General features: G+C 43.8%; 1 protein-coding gene across 1 annotated transcript in view; it reads right to left on the bottom strand.

The window, feature by feature from the left end:
• LOC139326227 (vomeronasal type-2 receptor 26-like) overlaps positions 1-13,073 on the bottom strand; it is a 29,908-nt gene extending 16,835 nt beyond the window's left edge. Inside the window, exons 1-3 of the mRNA XM_070956382.1 lie at positions 12,850-13,073; positions 12,117-12,405; positions 5,766-6,563 (exon numbers count right to left, since the gene is read on the bottom strand). Of these exons, the coding sequence (XP_070812483.1) occupies positions 5,766-6,563; positions 12,117-12,405; positions 12,850-13,073 (1,311 nt within the window). The remainder of the gene's footprint in view (positions 1-5,765; positions 6,564-12,116; positions 12,406-12,849) is intronic.
• Positions 13,074-13,569: the final 496 nt, after the last annotated feature.

The following is a 13,569-nucleotide window of genomic DNA, read 5'->3' as shown; positions in this document are numbered from 1 at the left end:
TTTCTGATTGGCTGACAGTCCCTCCTGGATTGTATATAAGGAGGGCTGCAGCCTCTGAGTTTTTGCTGAAGTCTCACTGTATATTAAAGAGCTGTTGTCACTTGCTTGGTTGTGCCTCTCGTTATTCCCGAACCACTTCATTGGCGACGAAGGTGGGCCAAGAAGCGAACCAGTGAGACCACGAGCTTCAGCTAGGCGACGAGGCGAACTACAGGAGGCATTCCGAACATGTCTGCCTACGTTCCGCCCAAGCCTTTTGATCCGACCCGCGAAAAATGGGTCTCGTACCTAACGAGGTTCGAATGCTCACTCGAAGCCAGCGACATGCAAGGGCTCTCTGCTAATCGGAAGAGGGCCCTCTTCCTAAGCCACTGCGGACCAGACGTGTTCGAGATGGCAGAGTCACTGTGTGAACCAACGCCGGTCCAGACCGTCTCCTGGGACACCCTGATGGCTACACTCCGGGCTCACTATGCTCCCGTACCCTCCAAGTTCGTGCAACGATACCAACTCAGACAGCACGTTCAGCGAGAGGGAGAACCAGTCAGCGCATACATGGCCAGCCTGAGAAAAACGCAACCCATTGCGACTATAGAGACTTGCGTTGCTTGAGCAACTTATCTGTGGTGTTCGGGACATTAGGCTGCAATGGCGCCTGCTCGGCAAGCCTGATTTGACGCTTGCTGGAGCCCTAGACGAGGCCAGGGCTCATGAAGCCTCCACAAAAGCCGCAGAAACACTGCAGCGTCCGCTGACCAGCAAAGACAACCCCAAGTCTTCCCCGGTGCACAGAGAAGACGCCGGATCCAGCTCGGAGTCCGAGTCGGATGAGGACGTCTTCCGAACGGAACACCAGAGAAAAGACACAGGCAGCCCTCGGCGAAGCTGCCCCAGCTGTGGAGGGCACCAAGATAGACTGTCCTGCAAATACAGGGAGGCTATTTGCAGGCGTTGCGAGAAAAAAGGGCACTTGGCGCAAGTCTGTAGAGCCATTCTGCCCAGAAAACACCAACCACGTGAGCGCCTCAGCCAACCAGATTCAATGCGCCAGAAACAGCCAACGAGAGAAGGTGGCGTGAAAAAACGGCGCGAATTTGAACCGCGAGATGGCCGCAGCATTCACATAGACCAGGCCAGCGCGGAAATCGAGGACAAAGTCAGCATGGTGGTCGAAATCAACGGCAAGCCATGCTCGATGGAGATCGACACCGGATCAGCTCTCTCCATAATGTCATGGGCAACCCTAAAGACCCTCCTGCCGTCGTTCCGGAAGGACCAGCTCTCCAAACAGAGACTGCGCATCCTAGACTACCAGGGGAACCGAGTCCCCCTCGAAGGCGTGGGCACGTTCCGAGTCACCTACGGAGACTACGAAAGAGACCTGCCACTGACCATCGTCACGAAGCAGCTCCCCAGCCTTCTCGGCATGGGGTGGTTCCAAGCCCTAGGCATGGGCTTCACCGGCGTCCACCAGATGCTCAAGTCATCGTTAAAGGACAGTCTCCTGACCGAGTTCCAGGACGTTTTCGGGGACACGTTGGGCAAGTATGTGGGGACCCCTATCTCCCTTAATTTAGACCCCAACGTAGCCCAGATAAGACTCAAGACCAGACGGGTGCCTTTCGCATTGAAACCAAAGATCGATGCGGAACTGGACAAATTAATTAAACAAGGGGTGTTGGTTCCCGTTGACCATGCAAAGTGGGAAACCCCTATAGTGACCCCAGTAAAGTCTGACGGCTCAATTAGGATCTGCGCTGACTACAAGTGCACGATCAACAAGGCTTTGCAGCCGAGTGCCTATCCGGTGCCGATCGTGCATCATCTACTACACTCCCTGTTGCCCGGAAAATTTTTTGCCAAATTAGACCTGGCTCAGGCCTATCAACAATTACCAGTTGACGATGCCACGGCAGAGGCGCAAACGATTGTAACTCATAGGGGTGCATTCAAATGCACCAGGCTCCAGTTTGGGGTTAGCGTCGCACCCGGCCTGTTTCAAAGCACCATGGAGCGCCTTCTGCAAGGGCTCCCCGGAGTGGTGCCCTATTTTGATGACGTTCTAGTCAGCGCTCAGGACGAACGTCAGCTAGGGGACAGAGTAAGGAACGTCCTTTCTAGATTTAGGGAAGCGGGACTAAAATTAAAGAAAAATAAATGTATGATCGCTGTCCCCTCCATTGAATTTTTGGGGTACAGGGTGGACGGCACAGGCATCCACCCTACCGAAAGCAAGGTGAGAGCTATTAAGAGCGCACCTGCCCCCAAGACCAAAGCAGAGCTCCAAGCCTTCCTTGGACTGCTCAATTTTTACTCAATGTTCCTGAAAGACAAGGCTACCGTCGCAGATCCCCTACACAAACTATTGGGGAAGAATGTACCATGGGTCTGGGGGGAACCACAAGCAGCCGCTTTTGAGGCAGTAAAGAGACTTCTATCGGAAGACAGTTTCCTAATCCAATACAACGCAGTGCTACCGCTTGTATTGGTTTGTGACACCTCACCCGTAGGAGTTGGTGCTGTCCTAGGCCATAGACTGCCGAACGGCCTAGAGGCGCCCATTGCGTTTTACTCTCGCACCCTGTCAAGCGCAGAGCGGAACTATAGTCAGTTGGACAGAGAGGCTCTGGCTGCAATTGCGGGGGTTTAAAAGTTCCACGAGTACCTCTATGGCCGACAATTCGAACTTGTGACTGACCACTGGCATTTGCTAGGACTTTTGGCGGGCGATAGGCCAACCCCCGCTGCCCTGTCCCCACGTTTGACCAGATGGGCCATTTTTTTGTCGGCCTATTCGTATCAGCTTGTCCATCGACCCGGACGGACCTTGGGTCACGCGGATGCCCTCAGCCACTGCCCCCTTCCTGACCTCCTCGCCAACCCAACGCCAGAAGCCTCCGTTCTTTTGCTGGACACTTTGACTTTGGGGCCTATTTCCTCCTGTGAGGTGGCGAAAGCCTCGGCTAGAGACCCAACCATTCACACTGTAATGGGTTGGGTGCTGAAAGGGTGGCCGGTCAAAGTGGACGGGGGGGGGAATACCAAGGTTATGTTAACAAACGTAACGAACTGTTTATGCAAGGGGGTTGTTTGTTGTGGGGTGACAGGGTGGTAGTACCAACGAAACTACGAACAAGGGTCTTAGAATTGCTGCACGAAGGGCATCCGGGCATTGTCAGAATGAAAAGTTTAGCCCGCAGTTATGTTTGGTGGCCCAACATGGACCAAGTTATCTCCGAGTGGGTGGGGAAGTGCAGACCCTGCCAGGAGTCTCGCCCCGATCCCCCAGTAGCGCCCATCCGAGAGTGGAAAAAACCAAAAGGGCCATGGGGGAGAATCCATATTGATTTCGCTGGCCCTTTCCATGGGCAAACATTTTTAATCATAGTCGACGCCTTTTCGAAATGGCTCGAAATAATCCTAATGCCCTCTACCACAGCCGAGGCAGTCATTAAAGCCCTTCGCAAACTATTTGCCACACATGGCCTACCGGATACTTTAGTATCTGACAACGGCCCTCAATTCACAGCAACCCTGTTCGAGGGCTACTTGGCCGGACTGGGCATCCGCCATGCCCTATCGGCCCCGTTCCACCCGGCTTCTAATGGATTGGCCGAACGTTTTGTAAGAACGGCCAAAGAAGCACTATCCAGACTAGATAACGGGGACTGGCAGGCCAGGAAAGACCAATTCTTAGCTGTCCAGCATGCCACACCATGCACAGCCACAGAGAGAAGCCCAGCAGAACTCCTCATGGGCAGGAAGCTTCGGTGCGTGCTAGACAGGCTTCACCCTAACTACTCGCATGAAAATTTCAAGGGAGAAACCTCCGGACTAAGACAGTTTCAGGTTGGGTCCCCGGTGTTCGCTCGCAATTATGCCAGCAGACTTCTATGGGTTGCAGGAACCATAGTGGGCATAACAGGCCCGAAATCTTATACGGTAGACGTAGGGGTAGACAGACTCTGGAAGCGCCACATAGACCAACTGAGAAAAAGGATAGTCGCCGAAGCAAACATCAATTTAGACATCTCCGAGCCTAACTATAACAACTTTCCCAAAACAGCTAACTCAAGCCCGGGTTCGCGAGAATACTTAGCTGACAAGCCCTGGTTCCAGCGCTGCCCCAGCGAGTCGCCACTCCCAACCGGGGATAACCACGCCCCGGACAAAATCCAGGAGGTTCCATTGGCGGAGCCGGGAGAGACAGAAAGTCCCTCCGACCAGCTCGATGCCCCACCAGACACTGAACTGCGCAGGTCAACTAGAGCGAGAACTCGTCCTAGGCACCTGCGAGATTTTGTGTGTACATATGTAAATTTTTGAATGTCAGTGCTTTCTGGGAAGGGAGGAGTGTTATGTATTGATACTTTTGAGCGAGAGTTTCAAACCTGCTATCATTTCTGATTGGCTGACAGTCCCTCCTGGATTGTATATAAGGAGGGCTGCAGCCTCTGAGTTTTTGCTGAAGTCTCACTGTATATTAAAGAGCTGTTGTCACTTGCTTGGTTGTGCCTCTCGTTATTCCCGAACCACTTCAATAAGAATCTCAGGAAGTGAACGTTCTGGTTTGGGGAGACCCCAACTCAAGGACCAGGTCCCCTTGCAGGCACCACGCTTGGAGGAGAATTTGCACAAAATCTACGTAAACTTCAGGGAAGGAGAAATAAGCCAAGGAAGAGATCAAAGGAGCTGCTCTTAGCCTTGAGGAAAGAGAACAAGGAGAAGAGCTGAAGATCAGGAGGAGTCTGGGAGCCCCTTTTCCAACTGACACAATCTCTCGGTTGGAGAAGGGAGGATGCAGCCCTCTTCCAATCACTGACACACGTTACACACGAGTGTAAGATCTGCTCACTATTATTCCAGAGTGTCAGACATGGAAAAATGAATTCAGTTACAAAAGAGGAGATTTTATCTGAAGGAGAGAAAAAAATATGATAAAAGGATGAGCTGTTTTAGAGCTGAGCCAGTAAAGCAGAGAAGTTCAGTCTCCTCTTCACGGATTGTCTGATTGCAAAGACGGAGCAGCCATCAGTCAGAGAAGCTTTAACTGGGATTCCTGCAGAGAGGAGGGGTTGGGCTAGATGGTCTCAGGGTCTCCTCCAAATGTATGAAGGTTGTCATGCCTACAACATGTAACTATTGTGCTGTTACATTGTCCCGAGTGGCCAGGGGCAGATAAGCCTAACTGTATGGTCTGAAGCCAGACTCCCTTTTCTCTCAGCCTTTGGAGGAGACGGAAGCAGCCGGTTTGACCGAGTCACATGGTCATCCGGAGGCCTCCGTCCCTCACAAAGAGCATCCCTGGAGAGGTTCCAGCTGCTTCTTTGTTGGCTGTTAGTTAATGCTGCCGATCTCCTATTTATATTTGATTCTCACTCTTTGCATTTCCTCAGTTTCTCCGTGCCCTTTTCTCCCAATGAAACACCCAGATCCACCCCAGGCTCCCTTTCACTGGAGGAGAAGAGTGGGGTTTAGCTGCCTGTTGAGCTGCACACAGACCCACCTGCAGTGGGGACGGAACAAAGGGGAAATTCCACCATACTCATCACACACCCACAAATACAGGAATTCATTTAAAAAAGAATATAGCATTTTCAAATGATCAGAATTTAATATTAAAATGCCATGGTATCTACTCTTTGGAACCATTATTCCCTGAGTAATTGAATTGGACAGATCTGTTGAGTTGGTTCCCCTCCTTCTCCTCTGGATTCCTCCTCCAAAGGATCTAAGATTAATGGATCCATATCGGAACCCCATACCTGCCATGGCTGCAGCCTTGGAGACCCCAAGATCTTTTCTCCCTCCTTCCTTCTCCTCCTCCTCGATCTGGAGGAATAAGCGGCATTCAAGGCCTGGGCCAGAGTCTGAATGATACTGTAATATTCATAGAAATTTGGGGCCTGGATCCTGTTCCTTTTCTCCTGGGTCTCCAGTGGGGCTTTCTGGGTGCATCTTCTGTGGCCTTTGACAGAAAAGACGTTCTTTGAAAGAGAACAGCGGAAATATGGATCTTGAAACTTTTCTTCCACAAAGAAATGGGGTTCAAAGGCAGAATCAATTGGCCTTTTTTTTAACAGATAACCAAAGTTCCAAATACTATGGATGTATTTGTAAAGTCTATGCTTGTTCATTTCATACCCTGCAAAATTTGTGAGGATCCAGATTTTCTCTTCAATGGGTCCTGGCAGACGCATAAATGTTAAATGGAAAGGAAGAATTCTCTCCCAAACGTAATCAAATTCCATGAAGTGAACAAAGACGTTGATTTGTCTCCACTTAGAGAGGGAATCCCTGAGGGCTGTTGTGTATCCAGTTGTTGAGAATCGTTGTGATATAACCACACAAATTCCACTCCTGACAAGCATAGGAGGAAAAATCCTCATGAAATTCTCTCCATTTTCTGTGTCTGAAGCAAAGAGGCCAATCAGGGTCCATCTGAAATGGAGGAGCAATTGGACAATTGCTGGGTAGTGGAATCCTTCTTTGGGGAACATCTGGTGGAAAAAGGGGAATTGACTTTTATCACTCAGAGCCTCTGAAGCAGATTTAAGACTGATCTGAAAAAGCGATGAAGAATGCTGTGTTATATTTGGGGACAGATCAAGTCCAAAATATTAGATTTTAATAAATCCAACCTGGTTCTCATAAATGTATTAGAATAGATTGTTAATCAGACATTGTTTAAAATATTAAAGACAGAATATTAGCAAGATTGTATCATAATAATGGAAAATAATAAGCAAATTAAAAAACAATAAAAATGTAAATAATATTACTGTATCACCCCTACAATTTATCACAATTAGATTAACACGTGCAAATGCCAACTGGAGTATTCTATTCCAATAAAGGGCCTATTATAATTTTCGAGGATTGCTGCATCTTTTTTTGCTTCTCTATCCCAGATTCTTTCTGGAGGAAATTTTTTTAACTTCTTTCTCCAGTTATACAAGAAACAGGCAGACCTCAAAGCCTAATAAGATTTGTCAGTTGCATAATCCAAGTTTGGTCTTTGATTGAAGTTTTGTCTGTTCCAACAGCCACAATTTTCAGAGTCTGTCAGTTTCCATAGATTATATTTTATGCCAATAATACCCATATTTTCTGAATTTAGACAAAGGAGAAATTGTGTAAATTCCCAAATCAGCTCTGAGGGCAGCAGCTAGAGTCCTTTTGCCCACCCCAAGATCCTCCTCAGAGGCTGAGATTGGGTTGGTTCTGCTGGTGGTTTCTCTCTGGAGCCCCAAACATCAGATTGATGGAAGAACATGGGGGAAAACTGGGCCTCAGATACTTTAATCACTGGGGCTGAGGAAGCTGGAGAGCTGTGAGGTTTTCATTTAAGCCCCACTTTCACTCCTGCCCTTTCTCTAACTGAGCTCCTTGGATGATGAGGGAGCCAAGATTCAGGCTCAGAGAAAACAACCCCAGGTAAGGAAAGGTGTTACTTGCTCTAATGGCCGACCATCTATGGCTATGATGTCATTTCCCAAAGACCATAACTTTTGAACTTGCTTTATAAATTATTAGATAATTATTAAGACAAAACAATCCAAGTCTATACAATCCAATGTCTAAGTATGATAAAATCACATTATCTGTATAAATCAGTGTATTCCAACAGAAATTTAGCAGGCTAAACATGTGTACCTATAACAGAACTTATAACAAAATAAAAGGGTTGGAAGGGACCTTGGAGGTCCTCTAGTCCAACCCCCTGTTCAAGCAGTAAACCAGGCTTAATAGCAGTAACTGTGAGAGGGATCCTGGAGTCTTAATGGACAACCAATTAAATATCAGTCAAGACTGTGCAGTGGCAGCCAAAAAAGCCAATGCAATCCTAAATCACATTAACAGAGGGATGCAATCAAGATCAAGAGAGGAACTAATACCGCCCTATAAAGCCTTAGTAAGACCACACCTAGAATCCTGCATCCAGTTTTGGTCACCACACTATTAAAAAGATGTTGAGACTCTGGAAAAAGTGCAGAGAAGAGCAACCAAGAGGATTAGGGGACTGGAGGCTAAAACATACAATGAACGGTTGCAGGAACTGGGCGTGGCTGGTCTAGTGAAGAGAAGGACCAGGGGAGACATGATAGCAGTCTTCCAATATTTGAGGGGCTGCCACAGAGAGGAGGGGGTCAAGCTATTTTCCTTTTTTTTTTTTAATTTTAAAAAGCAAAACTTTATTCATTCTTAAAAGAAAAACATTTAAAACATACAAAGCCTTGATTAAGTTAAACGTTAACTTATCAAGAAACAAATTTGCATATACATATACAATAATCAACTTCAACTACTAACTAATTATATATATACAGATATACAAACCTACAGTGATATATTTCATTTTCTATCTATCTGACAGTGCTTTCATTTTACTTATAGTAATTTCATCTAATTTTCATCTCTACCCATTTGGTCTCCTTTGATTTATCCACTGGTACCATCTATTCCAAATTCTAAAATATTTTGAGTCCTCCTTATCTTGTAATTCTAAAGTTAATTTGTCCATTTCTGCGCATGTATATATCTTTTGTATTAGCTCCTGATCAGTTGGCAATCTATTTGTTTTCCAAAGTTGTGCTACTGCTAGTCTGGCCGCCGTTATTATGTGAAGTATTAAGTATTTTGTATCATTCCTAATGTTCTTTTTGATCATACCTAATAGAAAAATTTCGGGTTCTAATTCAATTTCGCAATCTGTTATTTCTGCTATCCATGTTTTAATCTTGTTCCAATATTTCTTAATTTCTGGGCAGAGCCACCAAGCATGATAAAAAGTTCCCTGTGCTTTTTTACACTTCCAGCAAGTCGGATTTACATTTAGGTACATTTTTGCTAATCGTGCGGGGGCCAGATACCATCGATACCACATTTTATAGTGATTTTCTTTGTAGGCCACCGATTTTGTCATGGAGTAATTATTTTCCCACACTCTTTCCCATTCTTCTAATTGTATGCTGTGACCAATGTTCCTCGCCAGGCTATCATCTGCCCTTTAACCAATTCTTCTGCCAAATCATATTCAAGTAGATATTTGTAAATTTTCGAAATTAACTTTCCTTCTTTGGATTCTAATAATTTGTCTAATCGGTTTTGTTTTATCTCTATTCCTCCGTCCTCCTGATCCTTCCTATATCTTGTTTTTATTTGTGAGTATGGCCACCAGTCTATTGCTATTCCTTGTTCCATTAATTCTTCTCTAGTTTTCAGATTCCCCTGTCTATCTAGTATTTCTCTGTATCTTAGTATTTTTTGTTTAGGTAGTATATTGGGATAGGTTATTGCTTCTATCGTTGATAGCCAGCCGGGGATTTTCATGTAGTGTTTGTGCCGAATTTGTTGCCATATATTAATTAGAGATTTTCTGATGGTATGATTATTAAAGTTAAATATTTTAATATTTATTTAAATAAAATATTTAAATATTTTATTCCCTGTATTCCAAATAAAGGCATGCCAACCCTTCATCAAATCGTGTCCCTCCAAATTTAACAGCCTTTGGTTATCCAAAGTTATCCATTCCTTAATCCAAAGTAGACTTGCAGCCTTATAGTATTTTTGCCATGCCGGCAAGCCAAATCCCCCTCTGGTTTTATCATCTTGTAGTATATTTAATTTTATTCTTGATTTTTTCCCTTCCCAGACAAATTTTGTGGTTATTTTATCCAAATTATCGAAAAATTTCTTGTCCAATTTTATTGGTATTGTTTGGAATAGATAAAGCAGCCTTGGCATTATGTTTGATTTTATTGCTGCTATCCTCCCCAGCAAAGATAGTCTTAATTTCCCCCATTTCTCTAAGTCTTCTTTTATTTTTTGAACTAAAGGTTCATAATTATCTTGTTTTATTGTTATGGTTCTAGCCGTCAACTGTATCCCCAGATATTTCACTTTTTTAACTGCCTGTAATCCTGAATCTTTTACTAATTTCTCTACTTGTTTTGTTGTCATGTTTTTTGTTATCATATTTGTCTTTTCCTTGTTGACTTTTAGACCTGCTACTTTTCCGAATTCTCCAATCTCTTCTAATAATTTCGGGGTTGTTTCCAATGGGTTTTCTATAAAGAAGACAAGGTCATCGGCAAAAGCTTGGACCTTGTACTCCTCTCTCTTAATCTTTAGTCCTTGTATTTCTTTGTTTGTCCTGATTCTAATTAGCAAATTTTCCAAGGTTAAAATAAAAAGTAGGGGTGATAGGGGACATCCCTGCCTTACTCCTTTTAACTATTCCAATGGGGTCAAGCTGTTTTCCAAAGCACCCAAAGGCCGGACAAGGAATAATGGATGGAAACTGAACAAGGAGAGATTCAACCTGGAAATAAAGAGATAAAGATGCCTTCAGAAGTTGTGGGAGCTTCATCACTGGAAGCTTTCAAGAAGAGACTGGACCGTCATCTGTCAGAAATGGTGTAGAGTCTGCTTGGAATAGATGACCTACAAGGTCCCTTCCAACTCTGTTAATCTGTATCTATCTATACTATCCCAGACAAGAGGCTGTCCAGTCTCTTCTTAAAAGCCTCCAGTGATGGACCACCCACAATTTCTGAAGGGTAGACATTCCATTCCTCACTATTAGGAAATTTCTCCTTAGTTCTAGGTTGTTTCTTTCCTTGATTAGTTTCCATCCACTGTTTCTTGTCTTTCTTCTAGTACTTTGGAAAATAGGTGGACCTCCTCTTCTCTGTGGCAACCCCCCAAATATTGGTACATTGCTATGATGTCACCCCTCGTCCTTTTCACTAGACTAGACATACTGAATTCCTGCAACTGTTCCTCATATGTTTTAGTCTCCAGGTTCTTAATCAACTTAGTTCATCTTTTCTGCACTCTTTCCAGAGTCTCTCCATCTTTTTTATAATATGGTGACCAAAACTGGATGCCCTATTCCGAGTGTGGTCTTGCCAAGGCATTATAAAGCGATATCAATACTTCATGTGATCTTGATTTTATCCCTCTGTTAATAGAACCTAGGACTGAATTAGCTTTTTTAGCTGCTGCTGGCTCATATTTAAGTGATTGTCCACTCGGACTCCAAGATCCCTCTCACAGTTACACTTATTGAGCCAGATTTTACCACATCTGTAAGTGGACATTTGGTTTTTCTAGTCTAAGTATAAAACCTTACTTTTCTCTACATTATTATTTTTTTAAAAAAAATTGATTTATATGCCACCCTTCTCCGGAGACTCAGGGCAGCTTACAATGCGTTAAGCAATAGCCTTCATACTTTTGTATATTTGTACAAAGTCAGCTTATTGCCCCCACAAACTGGGTCCTCATTTCACCTACCTTAGAAAGGATGGAAGGCTGAGTCAACCTTGAGCCTTGGAGAGATTTGAACCAGCAGTAAATTGCAGGCAGCTGTGTTAATAACAGGGTTCGTAGACCAAAATTTCATTTTGTTAGATAGGCCCAGGGTTCAAGTATATCTAGATCCATCTGGATCTTCATCCATCTGGGTTGTTGGCTATTCCTGCAACTTACTTACTTTCTTCTTTCTTTCTTTCTTTCTTTCTTTCTTTCTTTCTTTCTTTCTTTCTTTCTTTCTTTCTTTCTTTCTTTCTTTCTTTCTTTCTTGTTTAGATTTCTATACTGCCCTTCTCCCGAAGGACTCAGGGCGGTGTACAGCCATGTTAAAACAATACAAAAACAAATCAACACCTTTAAAACCAAATTAAGAGAATTATATAAACTTGGCCAGCGTTAAAATCCCGATAAAACCAATTTAAAATTTAAATTAAAATAGTTCAAGTAATTTAAAACACCCATTAAGCCATTACACTTTAGTGTTGTCTTCAAATTTGATGATTTCTTCCCTCATCCAAATCATTGATGAAGATATTGAAGAGTACTGGGCCTAAAATGGAACCTTTTTTTATCAATTAAATAGTTGGTAGAATATCTTCTCCAGGGATGTATTGCTTGCATTTCAGGCCTTTTATGATTAATCTCAAGATGAACATAATGGGGTAAAATATTGAGATTTTTGCTAATATGGAGAAAAGCAGCTCTTGAATTCCATGGAGAAGACATGATTGCATCTATTGCTCACCCACCACCACCCACCCCTCACTACCAGAAGGAGAAACACACACACAAACCTGTGGGACTTTGTAGGTGCCTCCTAATGTTGACATCTGGATGGAGATGTCCCTCTCAGCTCCATCAAGAAGAGCCAGGAGGTTCTCCTTCCTTCCACAGCCGTAGTTGGGGACATTGGATTCTCCAGTGGAGAGAATGTCCAGCAAGGCATCTGAAGTGTGGAAAGCGCTCACATAGTTGTTATGGATGTTGTAGCCAAGTGTGAGATTGTGCAAGAGATGGGAATTTTTGTTGGCCAGTTGAATGTTGAAAATGTATCGTAAGCAATAAGAAAAATCGTAAGAAGTCCTATTGAAAAAAAAAGTTATTATATTCAACAGCCAAAACAAATACTTTTGTTTTATATAATATATATAATCCTCCAGAAGCCTATTGAGCCTTAAACCAACATTGATCCAAAAGCAAAGATCAGTTAAACAATATGGAAATGGGCTGAGGTACAGCAACTACAACTGGTTCCACCACTACTTTAAATAAAATTCATTATCCAAGTGATAAATTAAGGATTGAACAGAGGGAGGAAAATAATCTGCAGCCCTTTCAGCTTTTTTTAAGACCCCTTTTTGAGTCTCTTTCACAAAATCAGACGAAAGAGAGAAGCCATGGAAATCAAAATCATTCAGGAAATTAGACATATTACCCAATATAGGAATAAATGAAGAAATAAAAAACTGAAAAGAAGGAGAGTGTTAGAATGGAAGGACTGCAACTCCATCACCCTGAATGACTTACGGATCATGGAAAACAAACTGAAGAGAAGGAGCCACATTGAAAAGCAACTTTGTATGCTGTATTTCCTTTCCATTGGTGACTATACCGATCAGATGGTCTCCTGGTCTGTAGTAGCTCCATGGTTTTCCATCCTGGTTCTCCAAACTCAGCGGGCATTTCATTCTCAGCTTCCCAGAGACTGGATGGGACAGAAGCAGCAGCAGAAGCAGAAGCAGGAGGTCCATAATTCATGGCGTGAATCAATGAATCCCTTTCCTGTTTCTAAAGAAGAATTAGAAGAATTCAAAGGACTCTCACAAGGTGGAATATGATCCAGTTGCTTTTTCTCAACACAGAGAAACACTCAGCTTCATCTGGAAAGGAGAGAGACGTACATTCAAGACCACAGACTCTGCCTGTCCCAAACCTCCATATTTCTCTGCCCATAAGTCTCCCCTGGAGGATTGGGCCAAAGAGCAGAGCTGAAACTTTTATCACAGTTCTCCCTCTCAGGAGGGATCCCTGGATAATTCAAGTAGTTCTTGCAGTCAAAGATGGTTGGGAAATTCTCTGGAGGGAAATGAAAGGGAAATAATCCCTAAGTGATTCAAAACAACAGGAGCAGAGATGGAATTAAATCCATTATCTAGAATTGAGAGTTTTGGGAGCTCCATGCAGGGAATACATGGCACCTGTGGCTGAAATAACAAATAAATCTGACATTTGTTTGCATAGTGATGA

This window comes from Pituophis catenifer, unplaced genomic scaffold, assembly GCF_029215685.1.
Source record: "Pituophis catenifer annectens isolate HBS135680 unplaced genomic scaffold, rPitCat1.0.hap2 SCAF_19, whole genome shotgun sequence".
Classification (NCBI taxonomy): Eukaryota; Metazoa; Chordata; class Lepidosauria; order Squamata; family Colubridae; genus Pituophis; species Pituophis catenifer.
This window is presented reverse-complemented; position numbering and strand designations above follow the sequence as displayed.